Below are 18,517 nucleotides of genomic sequence, written 5' to 3' on the forward strand. Positions count from 1 at the left end.
ATGAAATGCAAAGATCAGAGGTAGGAATTCATTAGCCGCATGATTGCTTTGAAACATTGTGAAAATAAGTTATTAATAATTAATTAAAAATAATTACTCTGAAATGCTAATGATGATCATTAGGTAAATGATGCAGTGGAGAATTAATAAGAACACGATCGTGTGACAATGAAACAGGTTAATTGAATGATAAGAAAATAATAATAATAATTAGAATAATAATTAATTCATTTTGAGAATTTTGGAAACAATTTTCATTTTCTACTGAAGTTCATGTTGGTGTCATTGACCAATATTAGATACTGTAAATGACGAATTCAGTTGAATACATCTTAAAAACCACGTGTTGAGACTACTTTAAATTGGTAAAGCTTTGAACACATGTTAATTTATTTAATTCTTTCAGTCAAATGTTTGGTTTGAAAAGGCAAGTGGCCTAATTACTTCTTTGGTTTCATTACAGCACAGTAAGGCTGGAGATATGAACACGTGTCACTCTAAATCGAGGAAGAAATCCAATATTATGAAAGTTCTCTGTTAAAAGAAAAATATCAGCAAGAATATTTTATCTGTTTGTCTGCTTATGTGAATAAATGTCAGTGTTGTTTTAATATTTCTTTTTATCCTGCTTGGTCATCAATCCTTAACAACCCTTAAATGCCTCTAGAAAGTGATAGCCAACGATCGAACGGTCCACCTTGGGATTCCTCGCTCGATGGCTGGGCTTAGCTCGGGAAAAATGGGGGCATTACATACTGCTGACTGAATACTTCTGCCTTTTGAAGATCCTCACATACACACTTCCCTTGTTCATTAAATGTTCCTGGAATGTCCTTCTTGGAACCTGTTTCTGCCTTAAAATACCTATACATACCTTCCATTTTTCACTAAAATTTGTATGACTGCCAATTATGCTTGCCATCATGTTATCCTTAGCCGCCTTCTTTGCTAGATTCAATTTTCTAGTAATTTCCTTCAATTTCTCCTTACTTCCACAGCCATTTCTAACTCTATTTCTTTCCAGTCTGCACCTCCTTCTTAGTCTCTTTATTTCTCTATTATAATAAGGTGGGTCTTTACCATTCCTTACCACCCTTAAAGGTACAAACCTGTTTTCGCATTCCTCAACAATTTCTTTAAACCCATCCCAGAGTCTGTTTACATTTTTATTTACCATTTTCCACCGATCATAGTTACTTTTTAGAAACTGCCTCATGCCTGCTTTATCCGCCATATGGTACTTCCTAACAGTCCTACTTTTAAGACCTTCCTTTCTATCACATTTATTTTTAACTACCACAAAAACAGCTTCATGATCACTAATACCATCTATTACTTCAGTTTCCCTATAGAGTTCATCTGGTTTTATCAGCACCACATCCAGGATATTTTTCCCTCTGGTTGGTTCCATCAATTTCTGAATCAGCTGTCCTTCCCATATTAACTTATTTGCCATTTGTTGGTCATGCTTCCTGTCGTTCGCATTTCCTTCCCAATTGACATGTGGCAAATTCAATCTCCCGCTACAATCACATTTCTTTCCATGTCGTTTCCCACATAGCTGACTATCCTATCAAATAATTCCGAATCCGTGTCAGTGCTACCCTTTCCCGATCTGTACACTCCAAATATATCAAGTTGCCTATTATCTTTAGAAATGAGCCTTACACCTAGAATTTCATGTCTCTCATCTTTAACTTTTTCGTAGCTTACAAATTCTTCTTTCACCAGAATGAACACTCCCCCTCCCACCATTCCTATCCTATCTCTACGATACACACTGCAGTGCCATGAGAAAATTTCTGCATCCATTATATCATTTCTCAGCCATGATTCAACTCCTATTACAATATCTGGTAAATATATATCTATTAAATTACTTAATTCTATTCCTTTCTTTACAATACTTTTACAGTTCAACACTAACAATTTTATGTCATCCTTACTTGATTTCCAGTTCCCTGTTCCCTTATCACCGCTCCCTAGGCCATCCCATTTCCCTAAATGTACCTCCCTATTACCCTTCCAAACAAATTTCCTAACTTATGCGTACCACTGCGGTTTAAATGAAGGCCATCCGAGCGCAGATCCCTATCTCCTACCCACCCATTAGGATCTAGAAATTTCACTCCCAGTTTCCCACATACCTATTCCGTAGTCTCATTTAAATCCCCAATCACCCTCCAGTCAGTATCCCTCCTACACAGTATTCCACTAATAACAATCTCCGCTTTCTTAAACTTCATCCGTGCTGCATTTATCAGATCCCACACTTCTCCAACTATGTTGATACTTATATCAGCTTGCCTTACGTTGTTGGTACCAACGTGAAACACTACCACCTTTTCCTTCCCCTCCTCCCTCTCTTCTACTTTCCTCAACATCTGCCTCAAAGTAATTCCTGGATAACATTCTACCCCGGTTCCCTTTCCTCCACACACTTTCCCCACGTGTCTAACGATGGAATCTCCCATGACCAGAGCCTCTACCCTACCCACCTCATTTGAACCCCTCCCCTCCTGGTCAGCCCTATCTTTCCTGATAGCTGCAGAAGCTACTTCCTCCTCCCTTTTCTCCTTCCCATGACCCTGTTCCACCATTAATACATAAAAATTAAAGCAATAAAGGAAATTTAAATATTTATTTATCACTTATTTCTGAATGGGCAGTAAAGAGGTAGATGATTTGGCAACTTTGCGGTCCTGAGACTCCGGAGCACCATACGGGGAGATGAGCTGGCTTGTTTTGTATGATTAATTGTTGTTGTCAATCAGTGTACCAACTGGAAATGTGTGTAATGCATGTTAACAGTCTGCTTTTATCATTCTGTAAAACATAATTTCTATCTTCATATCCCACCAAACACTGTCCTCACATTATAGAAATGTGAATAGTTCATTGCAAACTGGGAGTCTCCCATTTAGACCAGAAGACATTATGGCACAAGACAATGCGAGATGGATTGTTATGATGATTTAGACATGTTTTGAGAATGGTCCCCAACATATCCTACCACCTGTGTCCATGTGGCAGACCTAAAGAAAGGTAGGACGACTCCATGGATGCAGCCAACTAGCCCAGACAACAGTGAAGAGAAATGACGATTGAAGATCAACTGCTAGTGGCTTTACGTCGCACCGACACAGATTGGTCTTATGGCGAAGATGGGTAGGGAAGACCTAGGAGTTGGAAGGAAGTGACCGTGGCCTTAATAAAGATACAGCCCCAGCATTTGCCTGGTGTGAAAATGGGACTATGTACCTGTGGGATGATGCTGAAGAGATGATGATTCAGAGGTAGATTTTGCACCATCTAAAAAGTAAACTTTCCATTGTTCTCCTGTGTTTAAAATACAAATGCACTTGGCCATGCCAGAAACTACTACTTGTTAGTCTTTCATGGTACTGCGGTTACTTTTGCTATAATATTCTGTGGATTTATATTTACTGTATTGCTCATTTATTCATTTCTATGTATGTATATAGTTTTATATATGGGGGTTTCAACCTCAAATCGCGCTGCTATAGATCATTCCATGTTAAGAAAACAGTACTGCTCTTATGGACCTACAAGGAGTGAACACACTCTCTCTTAGACACCCATAATTCTTTGTGATTAAGGAATATTATATTGTACTTTTATATCGTGTTGCCATATTACCGGTACAGAAAATAAAACAAACCTCTCGCAATAACGTTTGTAGACTTCAAGAAGGAATATAACCCTGTTCATAGAGCTTCAATACTGAAAATATTAAGAAACTTTGGACTGCACCCGAAAATAGTCAAACTGATTGAACTCATCTTAACCAACACACAATCAAGTCAAGTTCAGAGGAGAATTTTATAAGCTATTCCTCATAAAAACTGGTTTAAGACAGGGAGATTGTTTGTCATCACTGCTATTCAACTGTGCTTTGGAATATTTAACTAGGTAATGGTATAAGGATAACCCAAAAAACATCAAAATAGGAAGATCAAAAGACAACATAACTTTAAATTGTCTGGGATTTGCTGATGATCTTGCTCTTCTATCTAACAATGTTCAGGAAACTCGACAACAAATTAAATCACTACAGGAAATAGCACAAAAAATTGGCCTCAAAATATCCTTTGAGAAAACAAAAATCATGGTAACTGACCCACCACTCGCAAAGAAATTCGAAGTAGGTGAACAAGAAATCAAAATCGTAGACGAATTTAAATACTTAGGTGAAATTGTAACATACAACCTTAACGAAATTAAACATGGCATAATAGAATAAACAAATTAAGAAAAGCTCAATATGCCACCAAGAACACATTCAACAAAAAGACCTCTCATTAGCCACAACATTAAAGCATTATAAAACAGTCATACAACCAGAAATAACATATGCTAGTAAAACCATTTTCAAAACAACTAATACTGCAGCAATATAGACAGAATACTCAAAATAGGAAGAAGAACAATGAGAACATGTATAAACAAAAATTACCAAGAGAGTGGACACTGAAGACTAGTTTTTAACAAAACAGTCCACAAAGAAATAGAACTGGTAATGAGCACTATCAGAAAAAAATGAATCTCATTCTTTGGTCACCTAATTAGAATACCCAAAAATAGAATCAGCTGGATAATAATAGAAAAAAATATAGAACAGTAAGAGTAATATTGAGTGGATTACAGAAATCAAAGAAGATATGAAGGAACTACAAATCACAGTAGAGGATTTAAAAAACAAGACCACAGAATCAAGGCACTCAAAAACATGGACACCAGACTACAGACAAAGATCAACAGACAAACCACGGGAAGAATGATATCAGACGAGGAGAGAAAATCAATATCCGAGGGAATGAAGAAGTACTGGGCTGAGAGAAAATTGAAAAATCCATTGTATAATTGACTCAAGTGTTCCAATGAAGGCCATAAAATGTAAAATAAAATGAAAAATAAATTGTATTATGAAATACAGGAAAAGGATGAGGCAATTTTTTACTCATGAGTTATTAAAATAACTACTTAATATTTTCTGGTACATAAGTACATTCGCAGGGATGAAGCACAATGGCAGGAACAGCTATTGCTTTGTTGCATTCCTTCATTTTCCTTCTGTGTCGCAAACCATGAATCGCCGCGAAATGCTAAGAATCGCAAGCAGATTGTCACTGTTGAAGAGACGTCATCTATTTGTACGTGTGTTCTAATATTATTGTACGTACAGCAGTTGTTACTGAAGATTTTGATGCTGTGATGTGCAGTGATACATCATTGCATGACTTTTACTGATACAGGAATTTACTATGACTTTTATCCTTGCTTAGTTTTATTATTTAGTACATTTTACTTTTGCCACCGTTTTCCCGTATTGCTTTGAAAACCAAAACGAGTCCCCACTAAACTCCCTTTCCTCTCGAGGTAATAAAAGTAATTTGCAGCTTAGTGTCTCCCTGCATTTATCGTGAACTTAACTGTTGAGTTTCACAATTGTATGAGCCACTGTTTTTCCATATTGCTTTGAAAACTAAAATGACCCCCCACTAAAGCCCCTCTCCCTTGAATTAATAAAAATAATTTGCAGCTTAGGTTCTTCCTCCTTTTATCTTGAACTTATGTACTGAGTTTCACAAATGCATATTCCACCATTTTTCAGTATTTCTGTTAAAACCAAAATGAGCCTCCTTTAAACCCCCGAACTCTGAGAGTTCCTAAAAAAATAATTTGCAACTTAGTTTCTTCCTCCTCTTATTTTGAACTTAGGTATTGAGTTTTACAAATTTGTGTGTGGTTGTTTTCCCATATTGCTGTGATAATCACATTGATTCCCCCTAAAATCCCTGTACCCTTGCGTTCCTAAAAATAATTTTCAGCTTAGTTTCTTCCCCCTTTTATCTTGAAATTAAATACTGAGTTTCACCAATATATGTGCCACACTTTTCCCATGATGCAGTTGAGCACAACCGTTTGATGTGGCAACCCTGTTGTCATAAGAGCAATACTGTTTTCTTAACATGGAATGAAATGGCGTATGGCTTTTAGTGCCAGGAGTGTCCAAGGACAAGTTCGGCTCGAAATTCTAAGTTCCCATGGAGGGAATTAGATATTTTTCCACCAATAGAGCATATCAAAAATCAGATCAAAATTAGATGTATGGCTTTTCAGGCGTTTGCTCTATTAACCAGCGTTTCATCTGACGAGTCTAGTGTTACACCTAAGGCGTTTGCTCTGTTAACCAGCGTTTCGTTCGTCTGACGAGTCTAGTGTCAGACGAGTCTTAGGTCTGACACTAGACTCATCAGACGAAACGCTGGTTAATAGAGCAAACGCCTGAAAAGCCATATATCTAATTTTGATTTGAAGTTCGGCTCGCCAGATGCTGGTCTTTTGATTTGACACCCGTGGGCGACCTGCACGTTGGGATGAGGATGATATGATGATGAAGACGACACATACACCCAGCCCCCGTGCCAGCGAAATTAACCAATTAAGGTTAAAATTCCCGACCCTGCTGGGAATCGAACCCGAGGCCCCTGTGGCCAAAGGCCAGCACGCTACCCATTTAACCATGGAGCCGGACAACATGGAATGACCTATAGGTAACCAGACAAGTGGAAGGGGGCAGATCCAGGCTGTGGATTACTGTGCAGCTACCTCACAGTAATGCCTGAGATGGCCGAGTTCAACACATCAGTTGAGCAACCTCCAAACTCTCAGAAAACGAATTCCTTAATACCAATTTTATATTCTCGTCGAGCTGAATACCGGACCTGTGAAGATTACAAGATTATTTTGTGCATCTACAGAAGGGTGGTGTTAATGAAGCTACGTAATATAGAGAGAGGCTTTCAAAGGTGATTAAATGAAGGAGTTATATCATGTTCAAGATCATGCTTTCACGTCTCTGCACAGTATTTAAAATACAATTTACCGTTGGTCTTTATAGCTATTGTTGAGAGTGAAGGAGTTTTTCCTGTTGTGTATGTTTATCAGGAACTCAAGGGAGACCTCATTAGTTAGTCCGAACATAAAGGAAATGATGAACTCTTCTCAGAAGAACTCTTAAGGTTTCACCTTACTTTTTCCTGCCTGCTGGCTCTTCAGAAGTGTGTACGCGTGCGTTTTGTATTCAGGAATCATTCAAGGCAAATATTTTCGCACTGCAAGATGTGTGGTTAAGGTTATTTTTAATATGTATAACTTTTGCTTTCTCAACGATTCATTTGTTTCTATATTTGTCCCTGTTTTTATCTCCTCGTAAGATGTGTATTGTTGAATGTAACACCTTGTGTAAAAAATTGGGTTAAATGAAGAAGTTATATCATGTTCAAGATCATGCCTTCACGTCTCTGCACAATATTTAAAATGAAATTTACCGTTGGTCTTTATAGCTATTGTTGAGAGTGAAGGAGAATTTCCTGTTGTGTGTATTTATCAGGAACTCAAGGGAAACTTCATTAGTTAGTCGGAACACAGAAAAAATGATGAACTCTTCTCAGAAGAACTCTTAAGGTTTCACTTTACTTTTTCCTGCCTGCTGGCTCTTCAGAAATGTGTGCGCATGTGTTTTGTATTCAGGAATCATTCAAGGTGAATATTTTCGCACTACAAGATGTGTGGTTAAGGTTATTTTTAATATGTATAACTTTTGCTTTCTCAATGATTCATTTGTTTCTATATTTGTCCCTGATTTTATCTCCTTGCAAGATGTGTATTGTTTAATATAACGCCTTGTGTAATATAAATGTCTACATGCTAGCCTATTTCCCACATTTTGGCTGAAGATGACGCCAAACAGCGTCGAAACTAGTTCCAAACGTAAATATATGTTGTAATAAACTATAACAAATTTGTATTGAAAAGGTGACCATTTTAAGTTTCCTATCTTCCTGAGCTGTATGGCATTAATTCTCCCTCCAAATGAGAATTATGCTGACTCATTCAGTTCCTACAGGCACAGAGGGAATAGCTCAAGAGAAATTAATTGCAGAATTAACCACATTACACACTGCTGCAATAACCAAATAGTTTCTTGCTCAATTTCATTAGTAAGTGTTTGATGACTCGACGTATAGCCCAGACCTAGTGCCGAGTGACTTTCACTTTCTTTTTGATAGCTGAAGAAAGCTCTGGAAGAACAGCACTTCCGCACCAAGGAAGAGGTTCAGGATGCTGTGCAAACCTATCTCAATATGCATGATGGTGGTGGTGGTGGTGGTGGTGATTATTATTTGACAGAAAGTACAGATTGGCAGCCATCCTCTGTATAACACTGATCAGAGAGGAAAAATGGAAGGGGACCAACACTTCAAAAATGAAAGTATCAGCCAAAGAAAGACCAGGGCCACGAAGAGCTTGAAAATGAGCGACGACCTCGCCCTCAATTCTCTAATACTGTCAGAGTTGGAAAAGAACATGAGTTGACCAAGGAAGGTCAGATATAATAGATGAAAGTGAGGAGCCTGGCACAAGTAAGTGCAAGCAGTGCCAGTACTTAGTCGGCAACCCACGCTCCCAAGTTTAGAGCCCTTGGAAACCTCTTACAACAGGCAGGGCTTTCTGTGGGTGTTATTCTACCGCCTCCACCCGCAGGGCAACCTTCTGTGAAGAGGGTATTTACCAGCATGACAAATGTCTCAATCTTCATGTAACTTTGATTGTACTTGACTCCTGGTAATAAAACAATAACGCAATAGTAAGGCCTGATAGTTTTACTCTAGGGCCCCGTGTCCAAAGCTCCTTCCCTGGTGAGAATAAGTCCCTTATCAACATTACTGTGCATTACATCCTATCGGGAGTTCTCTGCCACCACACATTGCCATAAACAAACAAGCAATGCATGAAAACTGGACACTATGTGGGGCTTTTAACAAGCTCGACAGGTGTTGGCTATGGAACCAGTGCCAATGAATTGAAAACTGATACTTCCGCTCTGATTCTGGTTCAATGTTTACACGTGCCATTACGGTGTGCTGTTTAATGACTCAGAGTGTGAAATGATGTAGCCTTCAGTACCAATATTACTCAAATGACTAAAGAAAGAGTGTGAATCTCTATGGAAACGAAACAGTTATGTTGTTTTCAGGGAGGATTCATAGTGAAGCTGTGTCATATTATTGAAAGATGTCTTGAATGTCCGTGATTTTATGGTACACCTGGGTGTATTTATAATGGGAGAAAAGATAAAGGAGAAGGGCTACATTTTATATTTTCAGCACTGCATTATTCCATTTGTATTTTTATATAGGTTTCATTTCTTCAAGAATTTCCTCTTCGCTGTCTTATATTAAGAATATGTATGATGTTACAGCAATTGACATCTTTGAGATCACATCTGTATTATTTATTTATTTACATAGTTTATGCCCACATTGGAGCACTTAAATCAAATCCAAATACATTTACGTTAACAAAGAATTAACTGAAGATTTAGCTTGCATAATCTTCTTCCTTTCCCAAAACCTCTTCATTCTGGCTGACCTGGCTGCCCTTTCTTCATCAGATATGACATATTGTTTGTGTTGTATCACATCTGTATATATCATGAAATATTGGAAAGTTGTTCAAGTGCTCTACATTGATCAATAATGTTTAACCCTTTATCATTTTTATATGACCGTTTGGTGGCTATGATCGTTAAGGTACCAAATCAAAAGTAGGAAAGATCACAATATGAAGATAAAGTTGGAATTCAAGAGGACAAATTGGGGCAAATATTCATTTATAGGAAGGAAAATATTCAATAAATTTCCACTTCCCTTGCATTCATTTAAGAAAAAGAAAAGGCTAGGAAAACAACAGATAAGTAATCTGCCACCTGGGCAACTGACCTGAATGCAGATCAGGATTGACTGATTGATTGATTGATTGATTGATTGATTGATTGATTGATTGATTGATTGATTGATTGATTGAAATCTATACAATGTGGTGGTTAGCTTCTTCAAGTTCCTTTGCTGATAAAAGTTTCACCCAGAATATTGGTCTGCAAAGCAGGAGAGGTGGTGGTATACAATTTCTAATCACTAGATTGCGTGCCAAAAGCCTGTATTCAATTCCAAACCTCTGTGTAGTGTTCATGCAGACTGAGGGTATATATGGCTATTGATGGTGATTAGTCTTGAGCAGACTCCATGGTGTCATTCAGTAGGAGTAGGCTATGTGCCGCACTGGATTTCATGCTCTCGCTACCTCATTATTGTCATCACAGGTAGTCATTGGGCATCAAGTATAGAGATCTGTACCAGGCATATCCGGGGGCCATTCAACATCACATCAATTGTATATGAATAGGTTCTTAACTTAGAAATATTTCTTTTAGACTGTCATCCTACTCAAGAAGCAGTCTGTGGAAATTGTCTGAGCGGCTTGTTCACATGTGATTCCCAATGTGATTTCATCACAAACTTATATTAGGTAATTAGTTTTTAATTTATATTTAGTTTTTTTTGGAAATATTTTTATGGTTAATGGTGTGGGTTACTGTAGTCACGTCCTAGTTCGTGAACCATGGGCAATGGCTGAGTGGCCTAGTAAGTGGTCCTGAGAGTCGGGATACCAGTTGCTATGGAATGGGAGTGGGCATCTCGGACATATTCTGAGTCATGGCCCTCCTTGTGCTCAGGCGGCTAGGACTATACAATTTACCGGTGGTCCATAACCCGTTAGAGGAGAGATCCTCACTTGGACTATGTGCAAGTAGGGTAGCATCCTGCTTCATGAATTTACTTAGCTCAGAACATTTTAAGCAAACCTCGGACCTACGGGAGTAACGGAGTCCCACTCCAATTTGAGGGACTCCTTGGAAACAACTTGGCGAACAAAATGGAATTCAATGGGGAGCTATCAATATTAATGGGGCTTATGGAAGAAAGAAAGTAGAACTGGCTGAATCAGCAAAGAGGATGCATCTGGATGTGCTAGGAGTAAGTGATTTTCGGGTAAGGGGAGATAACGAGGAAGAGATAGGAGATTATAAAGTGTACTTGACGGGTGTTAGAAAGGGAAGGGCAGAGTCTGGGGTAGGGCTCTTTGTCAGGAATACCATTGCACGCAACTTAGTTTCTCTTAGGCATGTAAATGAGCAAAAGATATGGGTAGATTAATCAGTTGGAGGAATTAGGACTAGAATTGTGTCCATGTATTCACCATGTGAGGGTGCCGATGAGGATGAAGTTGACAAGTTTTAAGAAGCATTGAGTGACATCATGGTCAGGGTCAACAACAAGGATAGAATAGTGCTAATGGGCGATTTGAATGCGAGAGTTGGGAATAGAACTGAAGGATACGAAAGGGTGATTGGTAAATGTGGGGAAGATATGGAAGCTAATGGGAATGGGAAGCGTTTGCTGGGCTTCTATGCTAGTATGGGTTTAGCAGTTACGAATATATTCTTCAAGCATAAGGCTATTCGCTGCTACACATGGGAGGCTAGGGGTACCAGATCCATAATAGACTATATCTTAACTGACTTCAAATTCAGGAAATCTGTTAGGAATGTACGAGTTTTCTGGGGATTTTTCGATTATACAGACCACTATCTGATCTGTAGTGAACTAAGTATCTCTAGGCCTAGGGTGGAGAAAGTGAAATCTGTCTGCAAACGAATAAGGGTAGAAAATCTCCAGGACGAGGAAATTAGACAGACGTATATGGATATGATTAGTGAGAAGTTTCGAACAGTGGACAGTAAGTAGGTTCAGGGTAAAGAAAGAGAATGGGTGGCATACAGGGATGCTGTAGTAGAAACAGCAAGGGAATGCCTAGGAACAACTGTGTGTAAAGTTGGGAAAAGGCGAACATCTTGGTGGAATGCTGAAGTGAGAGCAGCCTGTAAACGTAAAAAGAAGGCTTATCAGAAATGGCTCCAAAGAAGGGCCGAGGCAGACAGGGATTTGTACGTAGATGAAAGAAACAGAGCAAAACAAATAGTTGTTGAATCCAAAAAGAAGTCGTGGGAAGATTTCAGTAATAACCTGGAAAGGCTAGGTCAAGCAGCAGGGAAACCTTTCTGAACAGTAATAAAGAATCTTAGGAAGGGAGGGAAAAAGGAAATGAACAGTGTTTTGAGTAATTCAGGTGAACTCATAATAGATCCTAGGGAATCACTGGAGAGGTGGAGGGAATATTTTGAACATCTTCTCAATGTGAAAGGAAATCATTCTAGTGGTGTTGGGAACAGCCAAGCTCATGGGAAGGAGGAAAATGATGATGATGAAATTACGCTTGAGGAAATGGAAAGGATGGTAAATAAACTCCATTGTCATAAAGCAGCAGGAATAGAGAAAATTAGACCTGAAATGGTGAAGTATATTGGGAAGGCAGGGATGAAATGGCTTCATAGGGTGGTAAAATTAGCATGGAGTGTTGGTAAGGTACCTCAGATTGGACAAAAGCAGTAATTGCACCTATCTTTAAGCAAGGGAACAGGAAAGATTGCAACAACTATCGAGGTATCTCATTGATTAGTATACCAGGCTAAGTGTTCACTGGCATCTTGGAAGGGAGGGTGCAATCAGTCGTTGAGAAGACGTTGGATGAAAACCAGTGTGGTTTCAGACCACAGAGAGGCTGTCAGGATCAGATTTTCAGTATGCGCCAGGTAATTGAAAAATGCTATGAGAGGAATAGGCAGTTGTGTTTATGTTTCGCAGATCTAGAGAAAGCATATGATAGGGTACGGAGGGAAAAGATGTTCGCCATACTGGGGAACTATGGAATTAAAGGTAGATTATTAAAATCAATCAAAGGCATTTATGTTGACAATTGGGCTTCAGTTAGAATTTATGGTAGAATGAGTTCTTGGTTCAGGGTACTTACAGGGGTTAGACAAGGCTGTAATCTTTCACCTTTATTGTTCATAGTTTACATGGATCATCTGCTGAAAGGTATAAAATGGCAGGGAGGGATTCAGTTAGGTGGAAATGTAGTAAGCAGTCTGGCCTATGCTGACGACTTGGTCTTAATGGCAGATTGTGCCGAAAGCCTGCAGTCTAATATCTTGGAACTTGAAAATAGGTGCAATGAGTACGGTATGAAAATTAGCCTCTTGAAGACTAAATTGATGTCAGTAGGGAAGAAATTCAAGAGAATTGAATGTCAGATTGGTGATACAAAGCTAGAACAGGTCGATAATTTCAAGTACTTAGGTTGTGTGTTTTCCCAGGATGGTAATATTGTAAGTGAGATTGAATCAAGGTGTAGTAAAGCTAATGCAGTGAGCTCGCAGTTGAGAACAACAGTGCTCTGTAAGAAGGAAGTCAGCTCCCAGACGAAACTATTTTTACATCGGTCTGTTTTCAGACCAACTTTGCTTTACGGGAGCGAAGGCTGGGTGGACTCAGGATATCTTATTCATAAGGTAGAAGTAGCAGACATGAGAGTAGCAAGAATGATTGCTGGTACAAACAGGTGGGAACAATTGCAGGAGGGTACTCGGAATGAGGAGATAAAGGCTAATTTATGAATGAACTCGATTGATGAAGCTGTATGCATAAACCAGCTTCGGTGGTGGGGTCATGCGTGGTGAATGGAGGAGGACAGGTTACCTAGGAGAATAATGGACTCTGTTATGGAGGGTAAGAGAAGTAGAGGTAGACCAAGACGATGATGGTTAGACTTGGTTTCTAATGATTTAAATATACGAGGTATAGAACTAAATGAGGCCACAACACTAGTTGCAAATCGAGGATTGTGGCAACGTTTAGTAAATTCACAGAGGCTTGCAGACTGAACGCTGAAAGACATAACAGTCTATAATGATTATGTATGTATGTATGTAAATATTTTTGGGAGTACTGTTTGTGTCAGGACCATGTTTGCCAAGAATTGACCATAAATACTATATTTTCTACTTTTCAGCAACAACATAAACATGACCATTATTCAATATCAGATAACTTAAGTCCCTTTCAGTTGTAGGGGTATATCCATAACACTCCGAACAGAAATGGAAGATGTACAGTCTCTCCTGCTCTTCTCTAACTTTATTACCTGTACTTAGTTTTGAATGATCTTCACTAGACAAACTTTTTAAGTCAAGAAAACCTAAGTATTTTTTCTTCCCTATTTTCTCCTTGTCTTACTTTACTTTTTCACACAGCTTTACGGACCCTTGTATTGAGAGCCAGTTCCAACTTTGAATTGTGCCACCTTATAAAACCAACTCTGGTACCATTCTTGTTTCACACTGCCCGCTTCCCACAACGAGTGTGGCACATGTTTATGGAAATGGCTCCTTTTTTGCAAACCAACTCCTGTGTTTTCGTCTTGGTACTATTGATAATCCTGGTTCAAGGCTTCATTCACACAAATGCTCAGTCAACAGTATTCTGCTTTGCCGACCTTGAAGTGAGATAGGTTCCTCATTTTCAACTGTTTAAAAAAACTTTTATTTTTACAATTTGCTTTGTGCCACAATGACACAGATAGGTTTTATGGCAACGATAATTTGTAAATAACTCTTGTTTCTCTACCTATCATGAAATTTCAGTACCTACTGCTATATGTGTTACCTAAGGAACACAACCAAAACAAGCAAGGATAAAGCAATATAAAATACAATACACTGTTAGAACTTTATCCACTCTATACATTGTCCAGCCATGGCATCCAGGTATTGTTGAAATTGGCTGGATCAGACCGGTTGTCCACTGGCTTGTTCAGTTGTGGTACCAGCTGCTCATTAAAGTACCGTAGTCTCGCTTGTAACATTTGGACTACATCTGGATTGTTATCGGCCACATTCCTTGTCTCGCAAGGATCTGTCCTGAGATCAAAGAGGCAGTAATCGGCACAGGGAGGGGTACCTAGCGTGTCTTCACGCATTGTACAGTTCACAGCCATCTCATTCCTCAACCTGAGTACTGTTGCTTCATTTAGTTCATAGTCTAATCCCAGTCTAGAGGCTGCTTGCACCACATTTATTGCACTGTATGTAGGATAGCTGTCATCTCTCCCAGAATCGCCTAAGAATTTCTCGAACTCTCCTCCCTGAAACATATAAAAATAATATTGCAACACACATTTTTACAAACACTATCAATTTGAAAGCACAGATCCATCCCTGTTGATACTGCACTGTATCTTGACTTGTCTCAGGATCAGTGCTTTATTTTTTACTTTTTTGCTAGTGGCTTTACGCCACACCGACACAGATAGGTCTTATGGCGATGATGGGATAGGAGAAACCTAGGAGTTGGAAGGAAACGACCGCGGCCTTTATTAAGACACAGCCCCAGCATTTGCCTGGCGTGAAAAAGGGAAACTGGATCTTATAGTTTAATTAAGACTATTAGTTGTAATGACTATGGTCATTTGTGACCATATTAGGTAGATTTTAATGTTATGTCTTTTGGGGTAAGATTAGAAGTTTATTCATATGCATAGTTAGGGGTTTTGTAATGTTCCTGGTACTAGGGTAAACTCAGGCAGATTTTCTTTTAATTTTTTAACTTACCCTAAATTCTGAAATAACACTTGCCAAGGGGGCTGGGGTATCCCAGATCTATAAAAGGGATCTCCCTAAGGAGTCTTGTTATTGTTACAAAAAAAAAAAAAAACACCCTCGAAACTCAAACCTGAAGTCATCGATAGTTTAGGCCAGTGGCCTTATTTCTTCAGTTCCAAGATTCTGCTGTGTCTGTTTATGTTCCAGTGACTGCAATACTACTGACTCTGTTCAACCTGGGGTGTCTGTTTGGGGCCTGCAACGCACCTATTGGCCACTAATGTCTGATGGTGGAATGGAAAGGTGTATACGATGGTGGCAGTCTGCAATGTTGCACCAACAACCTTCGCCCGTTTGGGAGCCAGTTCATTAAGCTGGTGGGCTGTGTTGAGGCTGTAAGAGAGCAATGGTGGGACTGTAATATGGATGGAGACGTTGCCCATCGGCCGCTGACAGCGCCTTCCTTTAACAGCGATACCAACGCTCTACTTGTTTTTGCCTGTATGGATGTTCCTGAAGAGAACGAAGATAAAAAAATTTGTGGTGTGGTGCGATTGTGGTGTTGCAAGATTCTTCAAATATCCATTTAAGGCCCCCTTTTAATTTCATTTAAATTTTGTTATTTTTTAAAATTATTATTTTTGTCGAGCAGAGCTCGACGTTGGGAGGAGGGGAATGTAATATGTGATGAGCCAGAGAACTATCTGGACTCTGCTGGAATACTTTTAAAATTGTAATAATTATTTTTTAGAAAAACATCAAGATTATATGGAACTGTAAATGAACACTGCAAGATACGAGAATTGTTGTGAAGTGATTTTTTTTTTTTTTGGGGTATGTAAATTTTCGGGAATTGATCATTTAAATTAATGTCAGCAAGCAAAGACACTTGGGACGTTTTAACTTGAAGAATTATTTGAAAATTATTTTTTTCTAATTATAGATATCAAAATTTGTAATATGATGAAAATGTAAATGTAAAGGTGCTTTACTTTGAAACAGCCTATACTGCATGCGTGGTTATGGGTGTTGAAATAGGTGTTGCAATAGGAAATCTCAAGAAGTTGCTAACTATCTTGATATGACCATATATGGTCATGCAATTTCATTCACTAGAACGAGATTTCCTATTGGCGAAAATTTAGGGAATCTAGTGGAAATTGTTTCCCATTGGTCGGTCGTGATCGGGCCATTTCCGGACCTTCTGCCAGCTTCGAAAATATCATGTGTGAGCTCGGCGTCATTTACATCCGACCGCCCTAGCGAGCGCAAGCTCGAGGGTTTCCCTCGGGAACCCCTGCCTTTCCGCGGTAAGTGTTATTTCAATGTTATTCTCAATGTTTTCTGGTTTCATTTAATTTAATTACTTTGGTATTTCTTTTCTTAATGTCATTTTTAAAGATTTAAATTTACGTGTCCATGTTTCACCTAGATTCCCAATATTGGTAATTTCACGTCTTTCACCTGGATTTTTAACCAACAATCCATTCATTTGTGTTTTTGGATTCATAATTGTATCAGTTTGTCAAAAGCATTAAATATCACCTGCTTTGTGATTTAACTTTGTTTTGTAATTTTTTGTCGTTATTTTTAATATAGTTGAGCTAGAGGGTGTTTCTTGTAAGTCTTTTCTCCCCCATAACGCCATACGTTCCCATGGACCTCGTAGGGCCCTCGCACTTTCCACTCTCCTCTCTTAGTTGTAATTTTTAGCCCTGTAAGTGTTCCCTAGTATTTGATGTAAGTTTGCATATCGAAATATACTCGTCACGTTTCCATGTTCTGATGTGAATACACTGCCACTGCGTTATTTACAACTATTCCTATATTTTTATTACTGCATTATTATTATTATTATTATTATTATTATTATTATTATTATTATTATTATTATGTGTAAGCGTAATTGTCCCGATTACGGTAACAGAAACCATGGAAAACCATCTTCCATCTTCGGGGCTGCCAACAGTGGCATTCGAACCCACCATCTCCCGGATGCAAGCTCACAGCTGCGCGTCTCTAACTGCATGGCCAATGCACCCGGTAGGATCAATGCTAGAGTGTTGGCCTCTGGATGTTCAAACCCAGCAGGGGCAGTTGGATGTCTTATGATGTTGGCAGGTAAAAGATCTTTGGTTGCACATTCGGTGTTTACATGACAAATTAATTAAATCTCAGCCGTATATCGCTTAATGAGATTTGGTTTACTCGGCCATCAGGTACAGTAAAATGGACCGTTGAAATTGAGTGCAGGTAGCCTAAGTGGCACACGGTAGCTGAGGTGAACGATTATTATGTATTATTGTCTCGTCTTTGGCTTTGACAATATGGAAGTGATGCTAGTTATAATATTCCTCATGTAGCCAGCCCCTATGATGAGTGTTATGACGTATATCGGTTGGCATGTACATATCAGTGGGCTTGGTAGACTGCTACTAGCACCTCCTGACTCGGAAAAAAAAAAAAAAAAAGCAATGGAAAATTATCTTGCCTTTATTTTCCTAGTATGCCTTTTGAGTAACACCTGTGCTGTCAGGGATAACGAGCCTTGAGACTGATTACGGCTGATTACAAACGGCAGGGATTTGTTAAGAAGGATGCCATTTTTTTTTTTTTTTTGTCAACACAGTTAATAGAACTTACAAGGTTTTAAGTATGTTGAAACATGAAATGTAATACTTAGGGCTTTGTAACATACCTGCACAAAATGGACTGTTATAATTGTATTGACATGAAATCACTTTTAACCATGCATATGTGCAATACAGTTTATGATTGTGGATGATGTTAAATGATTGTGAAATAGTGCTATTATGAACAAGGGAGATGAATTATGAATAGTAGTCTGCTGTTAGGACTTTAGAAATTTGAGAGAGTTTCCTGAACTTACCACACCAGCCTCTATGGTCCTAAGTGTTGGACTGAGTCCAGCTTTAGTTGCTTCAATTTGTGGTTTCTTAATCTACTTGTCTGTGAGGGGTGCAGGGAAAGGATGCCCTCTTAGTTCTATGGGGACATGGTAGCACTTTCCTCACTCACATTAATTGTCTTGCCATGTGCTGGAATGAATACGTGGTAATAGCTTTGGAG

The 18,517-nt window shown here is 38.8% G+C and overlaps 1 protein-coding gene across 2 annotated transcripts in view; it reads right to left on the minus strand.

The window, feature by feature from the left end:
• Positions 1-13,841: 13,841 nt before the first annotated feature.
• LOC136882193 (arylsulfatase B) overlaps positions 13,842-18,517 on the minus strand; it is a 286,880-nt gene continuing 282,204 nt past the window's right edge. For both annotated transcript variants that reach the window (XM_068225672.1, XM_067154756.2), the window contains exon 8: positions 13,842-14,970. In XM_068225672.1, the coding sequence (XP_068081773.1) occupies positions 14,566-14,970 (405 nt within the window). In that variant the 3' untranslated portion in view covers positions 13,842-14,565. The remainder of the gene's footprint in view (positions 14,971-18,517) is intronic.

This window comes from Anabrus simplex, chromosome 1 (genome assembly GCF_040414725.1).
Source record: "Anabrus simplex isolate iqAnaSimp1 chromosome 1, ASM4041472v1, whole genome shotgun sequence".
NCBI lineage: Eukaryota > Metazoa > Arthropoda > Insecta > Orthoptera > Tettigoniidae > Anabrus > Anabrus simplex.